We start from the raw sequence: 27,933 nt of genomic DNA, 5'->3' as shown, positions 1-27,933 counted from the left end.
TTGCTCTGCAACCTGACCCCCTCCATTATGCCAACCATCTTCATTCAGGGGAAACTGACTTTAAACTGAGGATTTAAAAAAAAAAAAGAATAGGTAAACAAAAATCATTTTCTAAATAAGTTTGTATCTTCAGGAAGGAACAGATAATATAAATGATACCAGAAACACATTCAATATTCTAATGGAACAATAACTTTAATAGTTTTTCAAAAGTATGTAGGTTGTGAGGGTTATTTCTACACAGAAATGGTTTGCTTCTCCTATCATTAGATGTAAATAACCACAGCTGCTTTGAAACCTGCTATTTTAAAGTAAATGCCCATTCACCACTCACCATATGTATGTCCAGTGAATATTAACATTAGGTAGAAATAGTTTACTTAAATTGGTTAACTTGTACAACATGAAAGACAAAATAACAGTTACAGTCCTCTTTTTATTTCTGCTTGTTGAAGTACTCTTTACTCTTCTGGACATCTGGCTTGATGGTGTCACTTCCTGGCTGCCATCCTGCTGGGCAGACTGAAAACAGACAATATGACATATAAGTTGCAAGAAACTCTTTAAATGTGACTTTCATGGTAGCTTGCAAATATCACACACATTTTTATTTTATATACACTAATCATACCTGCATATGTTCTGTTTACCACGTACAGGTATTTGCAAACACATTTGCTAGATTTATTTTCATGACAAGTAGAATACATATGTTGGCCCAACCTTCATACATATATATCTCACCAGGTATGACGAAAATAAATTACCAGAATGAATCTTCCTTTCTTGAAAGCAGGAGAACACTTCAGTTCTTGCAATAACTATTGATTAGCTATTACAGCACTCCTCATCTGATGAAGAGTTCTAGTTCATATTTCTATCAGAGCACAACAGGGGTCCATGCAGGACCTGTCAGAAGTGCATCATTGGCCAATGCAATCCTCACTAAGGATATTTATACCCATGAGATACAGTATCTATCTTGCAAGTGTAAAGGAGAAGGAAAGTAATCTTGCACTTGGGGGTGCCAAATGTTAGGCACCCCAAGTGAATGTATTGACTTACCTGAAACCCTGGGCTGGTGCTCCTATCAGCAGAAAACTGCACCAGACCGGGGCTATACCAGCGAGCACCACGGAGTGATCCACTTCTGGCTTCTTCTTTCTTCAAATTTTCCGGGGCAAACACATGCGCAGTAGAAAGAAATAGCCGACTTTTTAGTTTAGTTTAGTCCAGTCCTTTCTCTCTACTGCACATGCACATACTGCAGCCGTGTGAAGAAAGGAAGACGGAAGTGGATTGCTCCGTGGTGCTTACTGGTATAATCCCAGGCCGGTGCAGTTTTCTATTGATAGGAACACCAACCCAGGGTTTCAGGTAAGTAAATGCAATCACTTGGGGGTGCCTAACATTTGGCTCCCCCAAGTGCACGAAGACTTTCCTTCTCCTTTAAATATATCTGTTTGGCTCATCTGCCCAACACAGGTGTAAGGCCATATCTTATGCAGCTTGCTAGATATCTAGATACAGGCAATGGGAAGATTTGGTTTGTTAAATACAGGTACGGGACCTGTTATCCAGAATGCTCGGGATCTGGCGTCTTCCAGATAACAGATCTTTCTGTTATTTGGATCTTTGTACCTTAAGTCTACTAGAATCATGTAAACATTAAATAAACCCAATAGACTGGTTTTGCTTCCAATAAGGATTAATTATAACTTGGTTTGGATCAGTACAAGCTACTGTTTTATTATTACAGAGAAAAAGGGAAAAACAGACCATATCCATCTGATCACGGTTTGGATACTATGGAAGTTCACAGAATATGGCTACCTTAAATATGTTCTGTTAGTTTATATAGTTATTTGTAAATGTAATTGCTATTAAAAGCAACATCTTAGTTGTTCATTGTCTGCACTCTTGTCTCTGGCTCTAACTGAAACATAAAACAATGTTTGCAAGTCAGCGGATAAATATGACCTAGAGAATGGACTCCTGTAACACTGCTTTAAAAGCCAAACTCCGGGAACAGGACTGGATAACAAATGCTGCTTTCAATAGCAACTACATTTAATATGTGACTGTAAAACCATTTAAATTTTTGAAATGAAGTACAGGTATGGGATCAGTTATCCGGAAACCCAATATCCAGAAAGCTCTAAATTACAGAAAGGCCATCTCCCATAGACTCCATTTTATCCAAATAATGCAAATTTTTTTAAATGATCTGTTTTCTCTGTAATAATAATAAAACAGTACCTTGTACTTGAGCCCAACCAAAATATAATTAATCCTTATTAGAAGTGAAACCAGCCTAATGGGTTTATTTAATGTTTACATGACTTTCAAATAGACTTAAGGTATGAATATCCAAATTACTGAAAGATCCATTATCCAGAAAATCCCAAATCTAGATTACTCTGGATAACGGGTCCAATACCTGTACATTAGAAAATTACTCGGAATACATTTAGTTTATGCAAAAAATATTCTATTCACTAATTGATTTAGATCACAAAATTTAGTACTGAACCACATTCATGCTGAAAAACTACTACTACCCATTTACAGGAGAACTAAAGCTCAACAGAGAATTCTGTACCAGTCCAAAGCCACCACAACTCTTTGGCAGTAAATATGTGTGTCTCCAAAAATGTCCCCAGTAACACCCCAGATTATTTTCTGCCACATCACAAGCTCTGGGCTTCTGTGAGCTTAGAGGACCAATTCACATTATAGCTCACAGCAGTTTAGAAACCAGCGCCTGGAGCATATGCTACTGGGACAAAACCTCCCTTTGCATCTGCTTTTATCCCTTTGAACAATGCCTAAGCTTAGCTTCTTAACAGCAGCCCTGAGCACAAATATAGCCTAAGAAGATCAGAAAATTGAGAGTAGCTACAGACAACTTTGATGGCATGCAACATTATGTAAGTTTGCTATTTACAGCACTTTTAGGCTTTAGCTCTTCTTTAATTAAAATACAAATTACAAGATAGGATTCAAAATTCTCTCAGAAATTGCCACATGACTTAAGTTCTTTAAGATTCAAGCCTCAAGAGCCATTGACAATTTGCAGGCCAATAAAGTGAGATTAGCCATACATGGTCAGTTTGATGAAAAATGCAATACGGATTATGATGCGATCAGATGATAGCAGGTGTCTGTTCACAAAATCTTATTGGCTGCTGCCTCTTTTTTTGCAGGAAGTTTAAGCATCAGCAGCTGTGGAGTTGCATGTCACACTTATCATTCACACATTCTATTTTCTATCACGTGGATAGCCAAACCACAATATATCTGTTGGTTAGGACACTAATAATTCAGATAAACCTGGGCTGCCTCCTGCATGCTAATCTTTAATAGGGAAGTTAAACTTGGTGTGTGAGAATCTGAGAGAATATGCTCTTCATAAAAAAAAAGATTAATTTTTATGAAATAATGCAGTCTACTTAAATTACTTTTATATCACATTTAAAGACTTCAATGTTACAGTGCAGCAGCATGCAATGTCACATTGCTGTTTGCTTCATGTAGTGTTTTCTTTCCACAATTCAAAACCATACAGGCAGGTAAAATAACTCATGATGAAACCGACAGTAATGCATGTGAGTGAATTTGGACTGACAGGTCCACTGGGGCAGTGACTGATGTGTTTGCTGTATACAAAACACCCAGTGCTGGTTGGCTTTACACAAGGAAAATGTCAAAGAAGCAGGCAATTTGGTAAAGGTGGCCATAGATGTAACAGTTACAATTGTTCTTGCAACCATTGGTCGCAGGAAAGATCGTTCATTTCAATACACACGTGTAGAGCTGAATTGTCAGATGTAAAAGTAGAAACAATAGAATTCTACCTGTATCTGACGATTCAGCACCTACAATGGTTGATCAAACTTTCCCGGCCAGCCCTATCAACAAGCCGACCGATATCCAAGTCTTCTGCTATTATCTGTCGGCTCGTCTCCCACCACGCACTGAATATTGTAAAAAAAAATTGTTACATAACATATGGCCACCTTTACCCACCCTTTCACTTGTTTCAGTGAACTGTATAATCCACTCAGCTTTATCTGGAAAAACAGTGGCACAGTTGTCAAATGACGTACTGCAATGCAAATGGAAATTTAAGAGAACAAACCAATATGGGACACTTATAGACAGTGCACTACTACTCTGAACAGTTTTTTTTCCCCATAGTTATAGCCTGGCAAAGGGAGAACCTACCTTCTCCATATTTGTCTGTAAACTGGAAAGCCTGTACGAGTCTCAGAGTCTCATCCACAGAGCGCCCAACGGGTAAGTCATTAATTGTTATCTGTCGCAGTATGCCTTTCTCATCGATAATAAAGAGACCTCTGTCAGAAAAAAGAACATTAGAATTACAGTTCTTTTCTGCGTCTTGCATCTTTGAAATAGTAGTTTTATACTTGACAATAATTTCAACCAATTAAATTGACATGACATTTTAAGCTTATACTAGGGGGCCCATTTACTTAGCTCGAGTGAAGGAATAGAGGAAAAATAGTTTGAATTTCGAATGTTTTTTTTTGGCTACTTCGACTTCAAATCGAACAATTCGAACTAATAATCATTTGACTATTTGACCATTCGATAGTCGAAGTACTGTCTCTAAGAAAAAACTTCCACCCTCTAGTTCGCCACCTAAAAGCTACCGAAGTCAATGTTAGCCTATGGGGAAGGTCCCCATAGGCTTTGGTAGCTTTTTTAGGTCGAAGAAAAATCATTCGATGGATGGATTAAAATCCTTCGGATCGAACGAATAACGCTAAATCCTTCGACTTCGATAGTCGAAGGATTTAACTTTGACAGTCGAATATCGAGGGTTAATTAACCCTCGATATTCAACCCTAAGTAAATTTGCCCCAAAATGTTCATTGTTGTGATAGTACCCCTTTAAAAAACATGTCTTTTTTTCATTCTCGGCTCCAGGTATTGTGTAACTAGATTACACAATAGAGAGAGAGATAAAGCATACCAAAAAATCAATTATAATTAAAAAGATATTTATCACCAAAAATTGGTGAACTCTTAGACAATAATATATCAGGATTAAATGATTGTTTGCACTATAGTGCTATAGAGCTACAACTAACACTTTTAATAACCCTGCTTTATGGGGCAGATTTATCAAGTGTCAAATTTCGAATTCATGTGAGTTTTTTTAAACTCCCCCAAACTCCAATATATTCAAAATTCGACTAGTTGAAATTTATTAATAAGATTGAATTTTATAAACTCAAACTAATTTAAACGACCTGAAAACTCGATTAGAATCTAAAAAACCTCAATACTCAACCTTTTGACTCCTCCCATTGATTTATACAGTAATTCGGCAGGTTTTAGGTGGCGAATAGTCAAATTCGAGGGCCAGAGCATAAGTCTCAAAATTCGAATTAAAACTCAATTGTACATAAAACTCAAATTAACTAATATTTTAGGGGGCAGGTTAGGACTGGCAATCTGTAAATTCTGTCAAATTCCAAAGGGGCTGCTGTAAGATGCCACAGGCATTCTCTTTATTTAGCCTGTGTGGGGCTATTTGAGCCTCAGTGTACTTGAAATGCTAGGGCCTATTTTAAATCTCAGTTCAGGCATGGGGCTGTAATTCCCAAAGTATGGGGTTCAGCCTTGAAGGAGAAGGAAAGTCATCTTGCACTTGGGGGTGCAAATGTTAGGCACCCCAAGTAATTGTATTTACTTACCTGAAACCCAGGGCCGGTGCTCCTATGAGCAGAAAACTGCACCGGCCCTGGGTTATACCAGTGAGCACCACAGAGCGATCCTCTTCCAGCTTCTTCTTTCTTCAAATTTCCCGGGGCAAACACATGCACAGTTGAACAAAATAGCCGACTTTTTAGTTAAAGTTCAGCTTTTCGTTCTACTGTGCATGCGCAGCTGTGTGAAGAAAGAGGAAGACTGAAGAGGATCGCTCCATGGTGCTCACTGGTATAACCCCGGGCCAGTGCAGTTTTCTGCTGATAGGAGCACCGGCCCAGGGTTTCAGGTAAGTCAATACAATCACTTGCGCGTGCCAAACATTTGGCACCCCCAAGTGCACAAAGACTTTACTTTTCCTTCAAGGCCAGTTCAGATGAGAACCGAGAAAAAAAGTAATTTGCCGTCCTAACCAAAGGTTGGGTTGTCAAGGGAGGTTTTACCTTAAAACAGATTGAAAACATTTACTACTCCATTGGGGTAATGGCACACAGGGTTATTTTGGCATTAAGATCCAAAATAGCGATATGTATCCAGAATTCTATCACCTGACATGCACTGATAGAAGTTCTTTTTGGGCAATTTCCATTCAAGTCTGTATAGATGGTTTCAGGCACTTTAGGGCCATGTTTTTGGTCTACTTAAAAACAGAACCCTTAAAGTGCCCAAATAAGCCCCCTGAGCCATTACCTATACTAAGAGCAATCTTTCACTGGGTAGAATAGTAGTTAAAAAATAAAAAGCTGAACGAGCAGGAGACCAGACAAACCTACACGAAAGTATTTTAACTGACTGACAGAATACTAGGTATAAAACTTACCTAAATGAAACTCCTTCATCCTCTTTGAAAACACCATAGTCCTTAGCGATAGTGTGCTGAACATCTGCCACAAGGGGTATTTTCATTTGGCCCAAACCTCCTTCCTTGCGGGGTTGGTTAATCCTGTGAAGGAAGCATTAGCTTGTTCACAAACATCATGATGAAAATGCTGCAGGAGAAATCAGCTGATTTATTTATGAAACAGTATATGGAAACATACCAGGCTAAGTGACAGAAATGAGAGTCCCCTGATGCACCAATCACTTCACAGTTAAGCTTCTTGAATTCTTCCGCCCGATCACTAAAAGCTATGATCTCAGTGGGGCACACAAATGTGAAATCCAGAGGATAAAAGAAGAAAACAACATACTTCCCTGTGGGTGCAAAAAGAAATGTACCAGAATTAAAAAGTAACACTTCAACATCACTGAAAAAATGGGGCTCCTAAGTAAAATTTCTAAAACCCCATTTCCAAAAAAAGTTGGACTTTATGTAAAATATACATTAAAAAAGGATGGGGTGATTTGAAAATCATTTAAAGTCTAAATTTGATTGCAAATTGTTCAAAGACAAGATATTGAATGTTGCAAATGAGAAATGTTATTGTTTTCTGAAAAATATATGCTGATTTTGATGACCGCAACACATTTCAAAAAAGTTGGGACAGAGGCCAATTGGTGAGGTCAGTATCAAGTTTGAGTACAAAAAGAGAGAGACTGGGGGTCAGTTCATTGAGGGTATATTGATATTCTACAAGCTGATATTTGAGCAACACATAATACAACAGATGCCACAATGAGCAGGGTATGATGTGGCATGCAGTGTAGGTTTGTACCACTAGTAATTTTGCAGTACAGTGAAACCTCGATTTTATGTATCCTGATTTTAAATTTTCCTGCATTTTACATGTTTTATTTGTGGTCCCACCAATTTATAATGCATTTCAATGAGTGCATTTCTCTGATTTTAAGTAATGTTTTCCTGGATTTTATCAAAATGTTGTCCTGATGTTTCCAAAAACTGCTTTTTTTCCCTCTATGAATGTTATTATTAGTGAAATAAAAAGGTTTAAAATTAGGAATGCACCGAATCCAGGATTCGGTTTGGGATTTAGCCTTTTTCAGCAGGATTCGGATTCTACCTTCTACCAGCCGAACCGAACCTGAATCCTAATTGGCATATGCAAATTAGGATTCAGATTCGGATCGGTATTCGGCCGAATCTTTAGCGAAGGATTCAGGGGTTCGGCCGAATCCAAAATAGTGGATTCGGTGCATCCCTATTTAAAATACTAACCAGATGTATATTTTGCCTTGGTTCTACCTGTAAATGGACAATTCCAATTAGTCTACCCCTTATATAGTCCTGCACCAATCACTTATTGCTTTAGGTTGTGTATGTGACTGACAGAGAGGCCTTGCACATGCCCCTACATAGTGTACATTTCACATTTTACATAATTTTTTCCTGGTTCCCTGAAAAACTTAAAATGGGGGTTCTACTATATTTACTAAGTTCGAGTGAAGGATTAGAATAAAAAAAAATTTGAATTTCAACTTTTTTTGGCTACTTCGACCTTCGACAACGACTTCGAATCGAATGAGTCCAACTAAAAATTGTTCGACTATTCGACCATTCAATAGTAGAAGTACTTTCTCTTTAAAAAAAACTTAGACCCACTACTTCGCCACCTAAAACCTATCGAGGTGCAATGTTAGCCTATGGGGAAGGTCCCCATAGGCTTTCCTAGGTTTTTTTGATCGAAGAAAAATCATTCGATCGATGGATTAAAGTCGATCGAACGATTATTCTTTTGATCGTTCGATCGAACGAATATCGGTAAATCCTTCAACTTCAATATTCGAAGTCGAAGGATTAAACTTTGATAGTCGAATATCGAGGGTAATAGTAAATGTGCCCCTAGATGTCCATTCTGTGGCAAAGGAGCAGTCAAGGGTAAACATACTTACAATTATTATCTAAAAAAGCATGGATGATGATCGGATCAACCCAATGTTGCCCACTTCAAGGACAGATCTGCTCACCAAACGAGCAGATCTTTTAGTATATGGGCACCTTTAGAGGGATTTTGGATTCGTCCGAACCCCCGAATCCTTTGCAAAAGATTCGGCCAAATAACGAACCAAATCCTAATTTTCATATGCATATGCAAATTAGGGGTGTTAAGAGGAAAACGTTTTTTACTTTCTTGTTTTGTGACGAAAAGTCACGTGATTTCCCTCCCTGCCCCTAATTTGCATATGCAGAAGGGTTCGGCTGAATCCGAATCCTGCTGAAAAAGGCCGAATCCGGAACCGAAACCTGGATTCGGTGCATCACTACTTTAGAGACACTGCAGACGCAATAACTGCAATTTAGTTATGAATTAAATCCCCCAATCCCCCAACAGATTAGCCAAAATGACAAACCTTTGTAGCTTGAAATTTTAAGGTCTTTGAATTGTCCATCTGGCATCACAGCCTTTGCTGTGAAGTCTGGTGCAGGCTGTCCAATTTTTGCGTTTCCGGCAGACATTGTAAAGGTCTAGAATTGGAGGGGAGAAAAGAAAAACCATGAAATAGGCAAATGATTCTTCTACGAATAGATAGCATATACTTTTTAATCAATACATAACACAGGTCATACAGATATATATATTTTTTAATTTACTAAATAGTGCGTTTTTGTAGCTATTCCATTGCAGTAAGTTTTGGAGAAGCAGTCCAGCGTTGTAGAACCCAGTGTAGTAAAATTGCACAAATATATGCAGTTTTACTAATTATACCATACCTTTGTTCCCATACACTTCAATAGACTTTTGTCAAGTCCATTGAAGTATAATTTTGGCTTAAATGTAAACACTTTTTGAAACAGCACAACCAGAGCTTCTTTTTCTTTCCCACACATACATTTAAATAGGCTAAGGGGAAGCCTGATGTCATTTAAAATGCTGCAGCTTTATAAATAGGATTAATATAATTTTTTTTGCTTACAATTTGCTTTACTTCTTAAATAACTAAATATGTAAGTAAGAAATATGCTATACAAACAGGTTTGAATGCACAGATTAATGAACAAACATTCAGAATTGTATAGCCTTTCCCCCTCTCCCCACATAACTCAGTTTGAAGAGTCCCGTGTATTTTCTGTCACTGCAAGCAGGCATCTTCCTTCATTCAGGAAGCTTCCATGCTGATTGGTTTGCCCTGAGAGTTTAAGTCCCGGTACTACTTCTGAGCCATTTGATTGGCTTGAAAGTTAGCTTTGAACTCCCTCCAACCAATCTAATTCCTGCACCGGGACTTAGACTTTGAGGGCAAAGCATGGAGAAGAGAATCACAGAGATCTGGAATTTCTGTTAGATTTATTACATTTCTGCTACTGACACAGAGGTAATCAGCCCTCCACCCCACTCCACTGTTGGTGCCATACATAATGCCAGTTTCACACCTGAAGAAGGCAAATGCTTTGATAATCTTGTTCATAAAACCACTATTTCTTCTGCTTTCTCTCCCTAAACACAACCATTATTTAGACAAAATTTCCAGCACTTATGTGTTTGCTGCTTTCAAACTTCTCCCACCATACCAACATTAACCCTTCTCATGCCATGGCAAACCCTGCTGTTTTTTTTACTAAAACACACCCCATGTGGATTAAACATTGGTTTGAATACATAATAGAAGCTATGAATACACTGCAATGCACTGCAATTAACCTATGATTTTACTGAGGTTATTAGTTCATACAGACGGTATTAGCATTGCATTTATCCTACAATGCTTTCTGGTGGCATGATAAATACAATTTGTACAGCATTTATGTTACCCAGTGTTCGGGGGGGGGGGGGCATTTTAAATTAAACTGGCAACTCATTTACCCTGGATTCATCTATCCCTAATGTTTTTTGCATCCACCCAGGGGTCCCCAACCGGTTTTACCTGTCAGCCACATTCAAATAAAAAAAAGAGTTGGTGAGCAACACAAGCATGAAAAAGTCCCTTGGGGTGCCAGATAAGGGCTGTGATTGGCTATTTGGTAGCCTCTATGTGGACTGGCAGCCTACAGTAGGCTCTACTTGGCACTTTACTTCGTTTTTATGCAATTAAAACTTGCTTTCAAGCCTTCAATTCAAAAATAAGCACCTGCTTTGAGGACCCTGAGAGCAACATCCAATGGGATGGAGAGCAACATTTTGCTCAAGAGCTACTGGTTGGAGATCACTGCATTAGATAATGTGCCTGGTGTACCATTACTCGCTATGCTGGAGGGTGTCAGTGCCTACTGCCTCTACGTATCACTGGATGCTTTGGATCAGTTGGTTAGGAAGGCAGTCAGGCAAGTTTAATTTATAGAAAAGGTATAAAAATGATAGACGTGTCTTTTTTTCAACCTTAATTATCATGCTACTATATCAGTGCACAAATGTACTTGGGGCGTAAGCACTGCCTCTCACAATATGTACTTGGGGTGCCTTTACCACTTCTTCTGACTAAATATAATGTACAGTAATGTCAGTACTCACAGCCTTTCATTTTATATAAAGTGCATGGTATATGGCCATTACTCCCATTGTATAATATGACTGTGGTGATTTCATTACCTATTTCTCTCATGGTATAATGTGTTAGAGATGACTGATAGGTTACATTAAGGGGGTCCGAATACTTAAAACTTGAAAAATTCAAGTTATTTTTACTATAAAATCATAATTTTTAGTGGGAAAAAAACTTTTTCAAGATTTAATATACCCCGAGGCTGCATAAAGTCCAAAGATATTATTGTCTGTGCTGAGTTTCGTATGATAATCTAACTCGGCTTTTGATATTTTTTTTTTTTTTCTGGATATGTCGCACAACAATCCGAAAAAGTCGCTGTTTTCGTGTGCCAATCCAAAAAAGTTTTTGTCTATCTGTTTTTTTACATGGTTTTTTTAATTGATAAATAAGGGTAAATCGTGTATTCTAGTTTGGTCTGACTTTTTTTATTTAAAAATGTTAAGGATTTTGATAAATAACCCCCTTACTGTCTGCCCTTCAGTGAGTACTGCCATATCAATAATTGTTGTGGCCTTATATGCATGGTTGGACAACAAATCAGAGGGTATTTAATGGATTAAGCACTCCCTTTGTGCTTTGGCACAGTTCCCACTGAAGTCAGTTATTGGGTTGATAATTATTATACAAATCCTCTTTAAGTTAGTCTGTGTAAGGTCAACTTTAGCCTCCCTAAACAAAAAAGTCACCCTCCGCCTATGGTTCCCTTGCCTTATAATTTGCTCAACTGCAAAATGCCTAGAGAGCCCAGAGAATACAAAGCTCAAGGATATCAGCAAGGCTACAAGGAACAGCTTATTATTGCAGCTGAGAAAGCACAAAGTGTCCTTTAATATCATTTGCAGTCACAAATCGTGTTTGTAGCTACTTCAATGCCAGACAGTTGGACTGTGTCAGCCCCAGAACATTAGGTGGCACTTGTAACATACTGAAGTCAATGGTACAAATTCAGGCATCACCAAATTTTTGATATGAACAGTATAAAATGCTGTGCATGAAATTACTAGGAAAGAGCACCCTGACCTTCAGCTGAATTCATTGCTAGTTGGGTGTGTCAGAGGAGAAGGTGTTCCAACAGCAATCTCTAGAATGGTCTATACCAAGTTAGCACTTCAGAGTCTGCCAAAGACTGTATTCAAGGGTCAGTGAAGATTAGACTGGGCTTGATTAGTCAGAAGACAAAGTATAATTGTAATTATGATAATATCATGTGCATAAGGCTTTGGCTTTTTGCAGTGTAAAAATGTGCCAGAAGGGTTCAAAGAGTCAGCACAAAATTGTGCAGTCAATGCACATACTTACATTCAAATTTCAAACGACTTAAAGTCATTAATTAACTTGAACTTCAGGTCAGAGTTCATTCCATATACTGAGCAGGAATCAGCATGTGTTGCGTTACTCCAAAGAGCAGCTATGATGGCCATAAATGTACCAACCATACTTTAAGAAAACAATAATACAATGCTCACCATTACATACTGGCTTGCAGTTTGCATGTTGTTTGGCATCTAACTGCATGGACCAGACATTCAATTAAAATTCTAACTATATGTTTTGTTTTCAATGACAACCAAGATAGAACCATTGGAGGGTGGTAAGCTGTTAGTTACCATCCTGTGATTCTAATCACTTACTTTAAAGCCTGCGCTACTCTTTTTTTAAAAAAAAAAAATCACCAGCCCTGGGATTTTCTCTATTTTGTTGTTCCAGGATCCTCTGCATTGTCCTGGGTGAACGCATGCACGCTTCTGTACTGCGCAAGGGCAGAGGATGCTCGGGAGCAGAATAGTATGGCAGGCCTAGCATTTTTTTGGAAGTAGGAGCACTGGCCCTGCATCTACAGTAAGAGACTTGAATCACTAGCAACTTGGTACCCCACAGCAATTCTACTCTTCCTTCTTCTTTAATCTCTCATAATCAAAATTTAATTCCCAAATAAATATTGCTGAGGAGTTGCTTAATGAGGTCACTTATAACATGACTTGAAATCTGCATAATATGAAGAAGAAAAAAAACCATTTCATCCACTGCTATAAAATATATAAAGTTGATTAGGAGTTCCATGGCCATATATAGCTGAATTAAAGAACAGGGCTTGTGTCTTTACTGAAGAGTCGCAACATTCTAAAAGATTTGACTAAAGGGGTTGCTCACCTTCCAAACACTTTTTTTTCAGTTCAGTTGTTTTCAGATTGTTCCCCAGAAATAAAGACTTTTTTTTCAATTACTTTCCATTATTTATTGTTTACTGGTTTTCTAAAATCTAAGTTAAAAGTTGAATGTTTGTCTGTGGTGTTTGAATCTGGCTGCTCGGTAATTCAGGTGAAGACTCTAAACCATTACAATTTTGCAACATTTCATTGATACATTTCTTAGCAGCATCTGGAGTATTAGCAACTATTGTATCAATTCTAACAGCTGCCTGTAATGAAACCCAGAGATTCTACTCAGCAGGGACAAAAATAGGAAATGTAGCCATTTAGAACAGTTTACAGCCTCCCAGAGCTGCTTTAGAAGATGAAAAAAAAAAAGACACTTTACACTTCCATATTAGAGAAACGGTGACACATAGAAAATAGAAAGTAATTGGAAAACGTCGTTATTTCTGGTGATCTATCATAAAACAACTAGTTGTTTGAAGGTGAACAACCCCTTTAATGAACAAAATCATTCTTGAAACAAAAAAAAAAAAGATTGTGGGAGTCTGTGTGGCATCATTTAGGGTAGGGGCACACAGGGCGCTTCGGGGGGAGATTTAGTCGCCTGGCAGCTAATCGCCTCGTCTTTGCGGAGACCAATCTCCCCGAACGCCTTACCTCTGTCTTGCGCGGCTATAATGAAAAGTCGCCTGCGGCATGGCACACGTGGCGATTCGTATTCCGAAGTTGCCCGAAGTTTCCTTGTGAGGAATTATTATTATTAGAGAAATTTGAGTTTCTGGAGAACGAATCCCATACCTGTATATGCATTTTTATACACTAAGCATGCCTTTTTAAAAGTGTAAGAGCTCTATATTAGAATCATGCTATCTGGCTGTTTGATTTGCACAGACCATGCACAAGGCTCCATAGTATAAGTTTTATGATGCATGCACATAGAAGCTGCAGCACCCCTATAGAGTCAGCACACAATAAAGTGCCTAAATAAAAGCTGTTATGTTATACAGTATGAATAATAATTTGCAGTCTCAAAATTTAAAGACCTTTATAAATACATTTCTGTATTTATAATTGTTTATATAATCTTGTACATTTTGTCATTTGTCCAATTCAAACTTTCATTACTGAAATAGAAACAACAAAAAATTTACAAAACAGGTGAACACAGAGCACAATTAAGAGAACAATACGATTTTTAAATTACCGAATTTGAATTTGCCATGTAGGTATGTTATAAGGGTAATAAAACCCTGTACTTTGTACAATCATATACGAGATTGTGGAGGTATTTCTAGTTTGTAACTCATGATAACAAATATTTGAAAAGCATGACACCTGCCCAGGATTCTTATTTCACAATGCAGTAAATTATGAATGTATTTCCTTCACGGTAATCCTGTGTCTGACAGAAATCGTTAATAAGCAACTGTTTTAGATGCATCAGAGCCAGTGTTGTGACTGTGTTGCTATGGCAGGAAAGGGGATCACACAGAAACTAAAAGCCACATATTGTTTTAAGAGGATCTGTCTCTAGCAGTGAAGAAAAGCTGATCTACTGCCATACATTCCCTGAATACTTGTGTACACCAACAGGTACAGGATCAGCCCATTAGCACACACTGAGTGGATCCTGTATATAAACAGAATACAATGATATGCATAGGATGTTACAACTTTGGATTCAAAAATGAATGCCCCAGCTGAAATCGTATTGTGTCCTTTGTTCCAAAGGGGTCATTATATTTGTTAGGGGCATTTGTACAGGCAATTACTTTGCCAATGTGGCACTACCAATAATTTCAGTTTAACATGCTATAAATGTTTTGCCGCACTGTGTAACATTAGTAATTTACGGAAGCCTAACTAATAAGAAATATACAGATAAGTATCGTGAGAGAGCTCTGAACATTGCTGGAAATTGACTTGATGGGCCTAAGGCTTGAACAGTCCGTTGGAGCTTGTTACATAATCACATGAATAAAGTTATGCTTTGCAGCAAACCTTTGCAGCACCATGGTCTCTTCCTGACTGAGGATCATTATCTTGTACTTGATCTCTTCTGATTCATGTTCTACACAGACACCATAAACAAACATTTCTTGGTCATAGAGCAGGAAAGGGTTTTTTTGTTTTATGACGGGTCAAGTGATTCTGAGGACAAGAACTTATGTGTAAAGCAAATCACAAACTATTCTACACTGCAACTGACTTTGGCTATTGGTTTGTGCAGTCGAGCACACCAAATCAGCCCGAAATGCATGTTGGCTGCAGTATGTACTTAGGCATTGCATGGTTTTATTTCAAGGTACAGTTATAAGTTTTTAGAATGTGCACAAGATCCTGCATTTTTAGTTTCAAATTCATTTGATGGTGACTATAGGCTGATACAGCACAGATTGGGATTTACCCACAGGCTGTAAACAGATGACCTATCTCAATTCTTGGTGCACATACTGATCTTTACAAGCAGCATTTTAGGCACACACCACTGTATAATACGTCAGTAGCATGTTGGCACTACATTCAGAGGAATATTCTACATCTTGTTTCTTCCATTTCTTGTGATGGGTAATACACCAATTATTGCTGTTCAAAATGGAAAGCTGCAGCAGTGTGACAACCCACATGAAATGTAGTAACTAGTGCAGGCATCAAAATAGTTCCATATTCCTAATAAAATCTCTTTAATTTCAAAAACTGCTGTCTTCATTTCCAGTGGCTCTTATGCATTTCACAAGATTTCTTCCTAAACATCTCCAGACTCATATGGAAAGGGGAAGTGACAAGTCAGCGAAACTTAACTAGAAATAATTCCTTTTTACTCACACGCCTCAAAAAATCCCCCCTCAACCTGACATTATACATTGAATCAAGTGTGTGTTCTGGTGCCTCCTGAGCAAGCAGGTGTGTCATGGCAGCATACAGATAAGGGTACAGAAAAAAATGCATCTGCCAACAAACTGTGGCACATATATGAATGTAATGTAGATATATATGTCTATAACACTGTAGGTATAGTTCAATATCTACCAGCCATGGAATACACACACACACACACACACACACATAACACATCGGAACAGGTCATGACCCTTTTTTCTTCAAAAAAACACCACACTTCCACTGCCATCTTTCCTACCTCATGACTCTGAGTTAATTCTGAGGTATAATTTTTCTGGTTAAAGGGATACTGTCATGGGAAAACATGTTTTTTTCAATCGTGCTGCTCCAGCAGACTTCTGCACTGAAATCCAATTCTCAAAAGAGCAAACAGATTTTTTTTATATTCAATTTTGAAATCTGACATGGGGCTAGACATATTGTCAGTTTCCCAGCTGCCCCCAGTCATGTGACTTGTGCCTGCACTTTAGGATCGAACTACTTTCTGGCAGGCTGTTATCTCTCCTACTTAATGTAACTGAAGGAATCTCAGTGGGACTTGGCTTTTACTACTATAATTGTTGTTCTTAGATCTACCAGGCAGCTGTTCTCTTGTGTTAGGGAGCTGCTATCTCGTTACCTTCCCATTGTTCTTTTGTTAGGCTGCTGGAGGGGGGTGATATCACTCCAACTTGCAGTACAACAGTAAAGAGTGACTGTAGTTTATCAGAGCACAAGTCACATGACTGGGGGCAGCTGGGAAACTGACAATATGTCTAGCCATGTCAGATTTCAAAATTGAATATAAAAAAATCTGTTTGCTCTTTGGAAAAATGGATTTCAGTGCAGAATTCTGCTGGAGTATCAATATTAACTGATTCATTTGGAAAAAAACAAACATGTTTTCACATGGCAGTATCCCTTTAAGACAGCAACTAGGCGGGAACCCTCACATACTACGTGCCAGTGCTAGTGTAGCTCAGTTACTGTGAGTGGACAGATGTCAAACAGAGCAGAACCTTGAATAACTTGTTATTTGACTGAGGAGATGGATATCCCACACCCTCACACTGTGCAGTCACTTTTGCTGCTACAAAGGCGCATAGTATCACTAATAGGCTGCCGCTGCAGGGAGTCCCGTAATACTGAAGAAATAAGGGCGGGTGGGAGTTCTCTGTGGTTAAGTGACAAGAGAGGAATAGAGAAAGCCACACATGCCGGAGGCTAGAAGTTGTCACGCAGAGGAACTGGCGGCCGGGCAGCGCGTAGCAGCAGAAGAAGCAGCAGCAGCAGCAGCAGGGAGTGTACTGTCTGTAGAACAATGGCAGCTCTGTACAAGGCGCCCCCGAACCACGGGATAATAAACTCCGGGAAGAAATCACGAGGGAAGACGATGCAGGTGCATCTGTGGCGATATGTACCGGCTGATATACGAGAAGAAGGTGTCCTTCACTTTCACTCTAAACCCTGTCCCGCACCCATAGCCCAAGTTCAAGGCTTTGTAATATAAACCCACTGGGATATTACACAAGGACACGAGCATCTGTTCCTGAACTAGAGTATCACACACACAGCAGCAGCAGGAGTCCAACTACACACGGAGGGACACTATAGACAGCTGAGGGAATGTATGGATAGAATACAAAGAACAAGACAAAGTACAGTAGCTAGGCGCTGGTATTTTACATTTCAGCTTGCTGGACTACAACTCCCCACCCCCCATGGCTGTGACCGGCAAACTGGAAGAGATGGAGAGGCCGAGTTAAAGATGAGGGACATTGCGCGAGGAGCAGGCTGTGTAACTTACATAGAGATGTAGCTGTCCCAAACAGATCAGGCAGTGCAGGAGGAGATCAGCAGAGCCTTGAAAGTGCTTTATATTCTGCAAATATCGCGAGCACCGCCCGCTCCACTCCTTCCCACCCCTCGCCTTACCGAAGCATCTCCTGTCATCTTGTGCCTCCCCCCCTCCCCTCGTTGTTTGTGGCTGGGCTCTACCACCTTCTCTGGGGAGATACTCATGGCTTTTTTAGACTAATGAGAAGCAAATGAAACATTAGGCAACTTTATTACGGGTGTGTTGAGTAAAGAAAGTATCATGGGTTGTGCTTTTGTTTGCTATGTCGCACCAAGACTTATGTTAATGGGAAGGGAGAACTACTGAAATATGCTGAAATAGTCAACTACATGTCACAGCAGAAAGCCTGTGTCTGTCAGGCCTGGACTGAGATCAAAATAGGCCCTGCCCCTGGCATTTTAGGTACACAGAGGCCCAAACAGCCCTTCACCAACTCAATGAATTGTAATTATCTGTGGCAACTTACAGCAGCCCCTCTGGCATTTGCCAGAACCCACAGATTGCCAGTCCAGGCCTGCTGTCTATGCTAGCTCACCGCAGATCCTCTGCCATTTGCTGGAATACACAGCTTGCCAGTCCATATATATATATATATATGCTTTTTGGAGATTTGGAAACGAGTTCATATAACTGAGGGGGTGCTTGACAAGTACAGTGGGCACTTTACAAGCACCACAGGGTTCCAAATATTGTATTGTCTGCCCAGGAACAGGGGAGAGGCAGCTGCTGCTGCCAGATATTGCTTAAATAAAAGTGAATTTGTAATACACAAGGGCCATGAATATGCTATAAGCAATTATATTCTTATAAATTATGAACCCCTTGCATAAAATCACTCAGCCTTCAGCCTCATTCCTTTAAACGTGATATGTAACAACCCCTCTCTGACAGAAATTCTAATATCAGTATACAGTATTTTACAATAGGGGTACATTATTCCCTATCTACGAATATATAGACTTGCAAGAATTTATTAAACAAAAAATGAACAGATATTTCTCCATATATGGATAAAGTATGTATACCCTTGCCACTAATACCTGGCAGGGCAGCCATCAGGGGGGGACAGGGGGGATAGTTTTAGGGGGCCCGAGGGTAAGGGAGGCCCGGCCACGCCACACTTACTTGATTAGCCGGGCCCCGAATCTTTCTGACAGCTGCTGACTCCGGGAAGGCATGGACATCCTGGCCACCAATTTTCTTATAATGGGGGGGCCTGGCCACCAATTTTGGCCACCAATTTTTTTTTCTCATGTGGGATCCTAGCCACCAATATTTTTTAATGGGGGGCCCTGGCCACAAATGTTTTTTACGGGGAGCCCTGACCACCAATATCTTTTTATTTTTTTTTAACATGTGGGAACCCTAGCCACCAATATTTTTTTTTGTTTTTTTACTGTGTGGTGGGGGGCGGACCTGTGGGGTGGGGAGGGCGGACCTGTAGGTGGGGCTTGCAGTGGGCGCAGCTCAGGGGGCCCAGGAAATTTTGTCGTATGGGGCCCTGTGATTTCTGATGGCGGTCCTGATAACTGGTATTGCCCCCTTTGGCACAACCTCAACTAAGCATTTCTTATATAACTGCCTACTAGTCTATGACAATGACTTTGAGACGTTTTCCCACAGTTCTCAGCGTAGATTTTTTTCAGCTTTGCAATGTTTGAGGAGTTTCATGCTTGTACAAACTGTTTTTAATCTCCCCATATCATCTCAATGGGGTATGACCAGGTTTCAACTTAATCATTCCAGAACCCTTCATTTTTTAAAGCCACTCGTGGATTTACTGGAATGTCTAGAGTCATTGTCATGTACCCTCTGGTACAATGAAGAATTCATAGAGGATTGTTAATGGAGAGCTGCTCAGGCCCTTGTGCAGCAAAGCAACCCCAAACTCTAACATTGCAACCACCACTAGTTGCAATTCTTCTGGTGAAATTCTGTCCAGAGCACATTGTTTTGGAGGTCCTGGTCTTTACCTAGGTGTTAGTAGGCAACCTTTATTCTTAACCTTAGACTTTCCCACAATTTCCTTCTGGACAGCAAAGGTTTCTTTGTAACACAACTCATATAGATCTAATTTGTGTAGTCTCTTTCTAACCTTAGACTCATGCTGAACTTGCTGGACAGCCTTTCCTGGGCAAGTTGACAATTTTTGTAAATCTTCTCCATTTTTAGATAACCTTTCAGACAGTGATCAACTCACAGGCATCTATAACCTTCTTTCTAAACGTCTCAGAGAGCTCTGACAATCTAGGCAACAACCACAAAGAGCAAACCAAACTGGCAAAAACTAGTCAGAAAATAGGAAGGGTTTAATGTAGGCAGAACAGGTTACACCACAGAGGAACATACCAAGGTTTGTTATAGTCAGCAATAGCAAGTCCAAACTCAAGCCAAGAGAAATCTATGGTAGAACATGCAGGAAACTACCAGTTGCAGTAAAATGGCCTTGTGATCAATCAACTTGGCATCTATGATTTATACTGCACATACATGAGACAAAAGCAACCAAACATGTATACTGCCAATGACTTGATGCATAGGGTCTTGAGCATAGGGAACAAAGTGTATTTCACAGGCTATAGCCTGTCAATCCTTTTTATCTATAGTCTGTTGAAGCTTCCCACCTTAGCCTACAACCTGTTGCATGTGCCCCCCTACAGACTGTTGTACCTTCCCTCTTAAGCATATATCATGTTGCAGCCTTTGTCCTTACCCTGTAATAATTTGTATCTTCTTTCCATAACTTGTAGCCTGATGCACTTTCCCATCTTATCTTACAGAATGCAGTACGTTCCCTCTTTAATCTTTTGACGGCTTTAATGTGGGGTCTACTTAGTGATGTTGTTCCATTACGATCTACATCCATAATATCACTGTTAGTATTCTGTTCCATGGAAAACATTATAATATTATATTAATTTATAAGAGAATTTATATTACTATATTTGAAAAACAACAATTTCTTGTGTAGCTTTAACAAAATAAATATCTGAATGAAAAGAATGAAACAGGAGGGTGATTTAGTCAAGCTGTTTGTTGACAGTGTCTTGAGATCTACTAATCACCAACTAAAGGTCTACTGGTAGATCCCCATCTACCTTTTGGACACCCCTGGCCTACAGCATGCTGTACCCTCCCTCTTTAGCCTTTAACCTTTTGCACCTTCCCTCACTAACCTATAGCCTGTGGCACAAAAACTCTTTAGGCCAGGGCCAGACAACAGCGGGTCACCACCTGTATTTCTCCACAGGCAGAGAATCCGCTACCCCACATCGCTTCCGCTCTTGGTCTACCATCCATGTGCTGAGCAGATATTGGTAGGGCAGGCCCCACAGAGTGGTCAGTAACTTATTCACTCAAGTCACTTTTTTTTTTTTTTTGCACCTTCCCTCAGTCTATAATTTTTTTCATTTTTTTGCTCTTTAGCTTATAGCCCTTTGCATATTTCGTCCTTAGCCCAAAGTCTATTGTTGCTTCTCTCCTTAACCTAAAGCTTTTGAACCCTCTGTCCTTAACCTACAGGATTTTGCACCTTCTTTTGTTAGCCTACAGTGTAAAGGTGTATAAAATGTTTTAAATCAAATAATGTGAAGTGGTATACAATTGAAGCAATAATTATAAAGCTATGTTGTTCTCCTTACTCCTGATTTTGCATAGCTGATCACTATTTCTGAATCAGCAGGCAGAATCCATTAAAAAGTGCAGCGTTGTAATATGTAAATTAACATGCATCTGGATTTACTCCAGAAACGTACACCATTATTTTACACTGACTCAGAGTTTATGTACCCTGTAAAAGTCATTTGGGCTGAGAAGAAGTTCTAAGATAAAAGGTTGTGCAATTTATAAAGGTGTGTATTATTCCACTTCAAACTAAATCAACGAGACAAAGGTCATGAAAAGATACTCCTGAGTTTCCTCCGTGAGGCAACTTTGGGCAACTATTGAAAACGCATCGCCGCGTGTGCTTTATCGCTGGCGACTTTTCATTGTAGCCTATGGGAAAACACGCTGAGGCAGTTCGGGGAGATTGCCGCTCAGAAGACGAGGCGATTAGTCGCCGAATCTCCTCGTTTGGACTAACCCTAAAAAGCAGTGTAAAATAGGATGTAACTTTACACAGCTTTTTTAATCAAAATGTTAGAAATGCATTTGATGTACCTTGCAGGAAGCAGGAGTGTGCACAAGCAGGAGATATACAGTCATGTGACATAGTAAGTGCACCCCATGTAAAGTGGCCGAAGGGTACACAGGGCTGAAATCAGCCTGCTTAAATCTGCAGGGTGATTTCAGCCCCTACCACGAGTGGTATCTTCATTCACATCTGGAACCATTGCATCGGCTCCGGCACAAACACAATATGGCTGATTTTGGGAGGCAAAACCTGAGACTTTGCATTTCAATCCAAAATCCGCCAATAATGTTCGAGCTGGAGCCAACACAATGGTTCCAGGTGTGAATGAAGAAGGAAGATATCGGTCGTGGTACAGGCTGGTCGACATGTGAATTTCAGCTGCCTGATTTTGGCCCCATCTGGCCCTAGTCTTACAGTTGGTGTCAGGTTCTTCTAGTGCAGTGGTCCCCAACCAGTAGCTCGTGAGCAACATGTTGCTCTCCAACCCCTTGGATGTTGCTCTCAGTGGCCTCAAAGCACGTGCCTATTTTTGAATTCAAGACTTGGAGGCAAGTTTTGGTTGTATAAAAAACAGGTGCACTGTCAAACAAAGCCTCAATGTAGGTTGACAATCCACATAAGGGCTACTAAATGGCCAATCAGAGCCCTTATTTGGCACCCCAAGAACATTTTTCATGCTAGTGTTGCTCCCCAACTCCTTTTACTTCTGAATGTTGCTCACGGGTTCAAAAGGTTGGGGATCCCTGTTCTAGTGAAATGCTGTCTTTGGTGTTTACCAAATGTGTCTTCTAGTACTGTAACCCTTTCCTATCCATTCTTTTGCACATTTAGATCTGTTTAATAAATCACAGGGGCCCAATTGTTTTACTCGTAAAGAGTAAAAGCTGGTTTCTGATACTGAATACAGTAATATGTACAGCCTTTCATGCTATATTTGCAGTTGATTGTGAAATGTGTGGGCCCCCCAGGGAAAGTTTTGCCAGGCTTGCTTGCAGTATTGTGGAGGGCAGTAGTTAAAGACTGAAAGTCCTTTGTCACCATGCTAAAATACAAGGACAAAAAATATATTACAGAACTGACAATCCTGCTGCCTCCCAATCAGGTTTTTGGCAGCGCTGCATATTTGCCATTTCTCCTTCCTGTAACACTTGCTTTGATTTTACTTTCCCTTGGATTGTTATCAGCATCTGTGCTGCTCTCCCTTCCTGTTTCTCTTGCTATGGCTGCACATGCAGCATGACTTTGCACTTTATCTCCCCTGCTCACTGTCTATTCGTCTTACGTGCAGACTGAGACTAGTCCCTTTTACATATTGCAGGATACCAAAATATGACTGATGTAGATTCTAGTAGATGTAGCATCACTGCATCATTCTTCTGTTTCTCTGTAGCTTGTAACTTTAACTAAAAGGAAATGATATGTGCATTCATTTCAAGATCTAAGATGCTATTATTATGATCTTTTATTCACTTTATAGTGCAGACGTGCTTTATAGTTGGTGTTCATCATTCACATGAGTGCCTGCCCCAGTGGTGCTCAAAATCTAATTTTCCTCATTTTGCATATTTTTTACTTTGTGACCCTTGTCTGTTGAATTATTGCATGACCACATTTGTAAATTAATGTAAAGCAATGCATAACTTGCTGGCGCTATATAAATGATGATGATTCACACACAAACACTAGGGCCAATTTCATGAGAAGACAGGTAACCTGCCTGTATGTTATGGAGTGTGGGAGGAAACTGGAGCACCCACAAGAACCAAACATAAAGGATTATTTACGACCACAAGTGCAATGCAAAGTGTCACATGAAGCAACTGAACATTTTTGGAATCTGGATTTTCTGATGTAAGGTGTCAAAATTACATCAACGTGATTCAGAACAGAAAGGGTGATGGACACACTGACAGAATGTTCGGTAGTGAAAGGAATGTGTTATAGACTAGGTAGAACATACAAACTCTTTGCAGGTAGTGCAATTGGAATCAAACTCAGAGCTCCAGTGCTGTAAGAAAGCAATCAGGGGGTACTGCAGTCATGGCCCCAGTGCATCCAAAGAGACGTGGAAGACCTGATTACCCATGACCTGTTTTACCTTTCACCCTTCTAAAAATCACTTGGTGAAACAAAATTTCAATACACTGTAACAAGCAGTGTCGGACTGGGGGTCCTGAGCCCACTGGGACTGCTACCTCAGGGGCCCCCACACAGTGTGGGACACCAGGGGCCCACCCAAAAACCTTAGACCAGGGGCCCACTCTCAGTACTATTATTCTTCCTCTCCTCACTCAACCTTTATTCTCCTAGTCTCTTTTCTTTACATACTATAATCTATTAATCCATCTATTTAGCTTCATAGTTTTCATAGAAATCGATAATGACTATGAAATAGGCCAAATGAATAGCAGCAAGAGGCCTACTGACACCTGGGCCCACCGCAAGTTTTCCTGGTATCCTGGTGGGCCTGTCCGACACTGGTAACAAGTTATAGTTTATATTGACAATAAAGTATCCTTGTATTTGGTTTTGAGGTTCTCAGTCTTAATTTGGATAACATTCTTTTTCGATGTGACATTTGTAATATGAAGAATATACAATGCACTGACAGGAACACACTGGCACAGTTTCTATGCATTTGACAAGGCTATTTTGAGGTTACCAAATTGCAGCATTGCCCAATATACGCACTAACACTTAGTAAAACTGCAAATTATATACAATAATTTGAGAAGTATCTGATGTTGGACGCAAGCCAAAGCCTTTCAGCTCCCAGCTGGGAGTTCTAGTCCAATTGGAGGGGGCAGGTTCGAGTTTTATTTTTGTTGGGGAGAATAGGGTTCAAAAGTTAGAGTGTTAGCCTTTCTGCCTTGGTCTCTCTGTCTATTAAGTCTAGCCTTGATCATTTCTGAAAAAACAGTTTAGCAGATTTGTATCTTCAAATAACTTTGTTGTAGTGGTAAAAGCATACAATCTATGATCCAGAATTCTTAGTAAATGGGGTTTTCTCATAAGGGGTTTTCTCCGCAAATTGGATCACCATACCTGTAGTCTAGTAATAAAAAAATGTAACTTGCAGAGACGAGTAATCCGCAATACCAAGAAAACTTGACACAGAAATGGTTCTATTGGCTCCAGTTCAACGAATCGCAGGAATACCGGACCCTTACTTCCTGAAACGGCCACTATTGGTCCATTGCTTCCATGAGATCCCTGATATTCAATTGATATTCAATTGATATTCAATTACTACTTCATTGATATACGACCACGACATTCAGTTAATACATGGTGCCTATCACCCTACCCTCTCTGTGCTTACTCCTCCACCCGCCGTCTTGCTATTATATACGGGATTGTAGATGTGCCCAACATAGTTTGTTTTTTCTGTTTTTCTTTTTCTTGTTCAATGGTTTCTTACTCACAAAGTGCGACTACGAAATATGTAACCTGCTGGTGTCTTGTTATACTCTCTATTTTGCGATACTGTATGCCTCAAACACTACATCTTATACTTGAATTCTTTATTGCAGGAATCTCATACCATTGTACTTTTTGTATTTTGCAAAACACGTAAATAAAGAATTTATAAAAAAAAAAATGTAACATTAAATAAACCTAGCAGAATTATTTCACCGCCCATAAGACTTTATGCAGCTTAGTTACCATTAAGTATGAGATACTTGATCACAACTAAGCTGCATTTATTATTAAAAAAAAGAGGAAATTTAAAAAAAATATATATTGGACTCAATTGTAATTTAGAGCTTTATGGATATTGGGTTGGTCATTGCTGCAGGTGGTCCCTTACCCTTCCATTGTAAATATTTGCTTTAAGAATCACAGTTGAAGTTCAGTGCTCAAGGTTAATGTTCTACATAAGATATGTACAGTACCAGAAGAGATCAATAACAGGGACATTTGTGTCTCAAACAGACCTAGGCCTGTGGTTTAAAATTCCCAGTAGTTGATAAATTACCCTGCACAATACTTGTAGTGTCATGAATATGACACTTGCAGTCCTCCAACTGTTGTGAACTATAGGGATCATATAATAATGCTAGGGGCACAAGTGCTAGAGCAAAAAGGAGAACAAAGTTGTGCCAATTAGGACCCATACAGGAAGCACTTAAACCCCTAGCACTGTTGAGTGCAGACAGCGCTCTACACATTGTGCCAAAATCCAACATGGACTCAAAGTGCACATCAAAGCTTGCACTAGCATGAGGGAAACCTGTAGTTTGCATTCTACCTTTATTAAACATATTCCTAGAAATGTTTTGAAACACACTAGCAGAGGCATAATATGACTGAGTAAACAATAGCTAGAACTGCATAATGGAAGATAAGAGTTGGACTTTAAAATAAAATTGGATTTCTGCATATAACTGTCATATTCTTCTTGGCTTCACTTAAAATTATAATTACAGAATGGTTCATTATGTACTAAATATCTCAGTAATTTAACCTATTAGGAGAGAAACAAAGGGATCTGCTGCAAAATAATCTGTACATTCAAACAAGTGTATTCACAGTAAATCTTGCACTATGAGTGATGCTGATATGTGACTGTTGTACAGGATCCATTATCCAAAATGCTTGGTACCTGGATCCGTTGGATCCTCATGCCTCAAAATAAAACTATACCCCAAAAATGAATACTTAAGCAACAGATAGTTTATATCAAATTAAGAGGCATATTAATGAATCTCACCAAACTGGTAAATATATTTAAGTAAATATTGCACTTTTATATCTTTATATCTTTTGCCTTGAACCATCATTTTGTGATGTCTGTGTGCTGCCTCAGAGATCACCTGACCAGAAATACTACAACTCTAACTGTAACAGGAAGAAGTGTCGAAGCAAAAGACACAACTCTGTCTTTCTTGTTTGGATTGTTTGTGTGCACCGTGAATCTTTGGATCCCAGGGGGCGGCCCTTATTTCTTAAGATGACAATTTTCTATTTAGGATTACCCAATGGCACATTCAACAAAAAAAGTATATTATTATGAATAATGGTTTATTTACATGAAGCAGGGTTTTACATATAATCTGTTTTATGCAATATATTTTTATAGAGCCCCACATTAGTTAGGGGGTATAGTTTTCCTTTAAGTCTTCGGAAAAACATTTAAATATTAAATAAACACAGGATTGTTTTGCCATCAATATAAATGTATGCAACTTAGTTACCATCAAGTACAAGGTACTGTTTTTTATTACAGAGAAAAGGATTTTTTTTTTTTAACAAATCGGTTATTTGCTTAAAATAGATTCTATGGATGATGGCCTTCATGTAATTCTTAGCTTTCTGGGTAGTGGCTTTCCTAATAAGGGATCCCATTCCTGTAGGAAGTAGTTTAAGGCAGTCATATACAGCCTGACCCTGTACAGTATCAGCCTGCGGGCCAAACAGACGTATACCACACCGCACAAGGTGCCATTCACTGTATAGCCAACTTGTGTATTGTAAATTTCCTTATTTCATACAATAGGGGGGTACTTTATTCACTATGTAATCATTGCTTAGTAATGAAATTTCTGTCATGTGAAATTTGTGTATTTTTATAAATAATGTACCCCCATTGAAAAATATTAGAATTTTAGAAGTAACCCCAGACCACTGCTTGGTGGCTTATAATATCCTTTATCTTTTACAATAAGGGGTACAGTATTCATTATATAATATAAAAGTAATAATTTTGTGCAGCATTTTTGTAGGGATATATATTCACAAATATGGCGATTTGCAAGCAGGAGCACCCACACTCCATGAGGACC

General features: G+C 39.3%; 1 protein-coding gene across 1 annotated transcript; it reads right to left on the bottom strand.

Annotated features, from left to right (window-relative positions):
- Nucleotides 1-176: 176 nt before the first annotated feature.
- On the bottom strand, nucleotides 177-18,045 carry prdx1.L (peroxiredoxin 1 L homeolog). The gene is given in 6 exon segments (NM_001091709.1): nucleotides 177-522; nucleotides 4,228-4,358; nucleotides 6,560-6,682; nucleotides 6,780-6,933; nucleotides 8,989-9,103; nucleotides 17,962-18,045. Coding segments are annotated over 5 exon segments (600 nt in total). The 5' UTR covers nucleotides 9,095-9,103; nucleotides 17,962-18,045; the 3' UTR covers nucleotides 177-436.
- Between the last annotated feature and the right edge of the window lie 9,888 nt (nucleotides 18,046-27,933).

The sequence above is a fragment of the Xenopus laevis genome, chromosome 4L (genome assembly GCF_017654675.1).
Source record: "Xenopus laevis strain J_2021 chromosome 4L, Xenopus_laevis_v10.1, whole genome shotgun sequence".
NCBI lineage: Eukaryota > Metazoa > Chordata > Amphibia > Anura > Pipidae > Xenopus > Xenopus laevis.
This window is presented reverse-complemented; position numbering and strand designations above follow the sequence as displayed.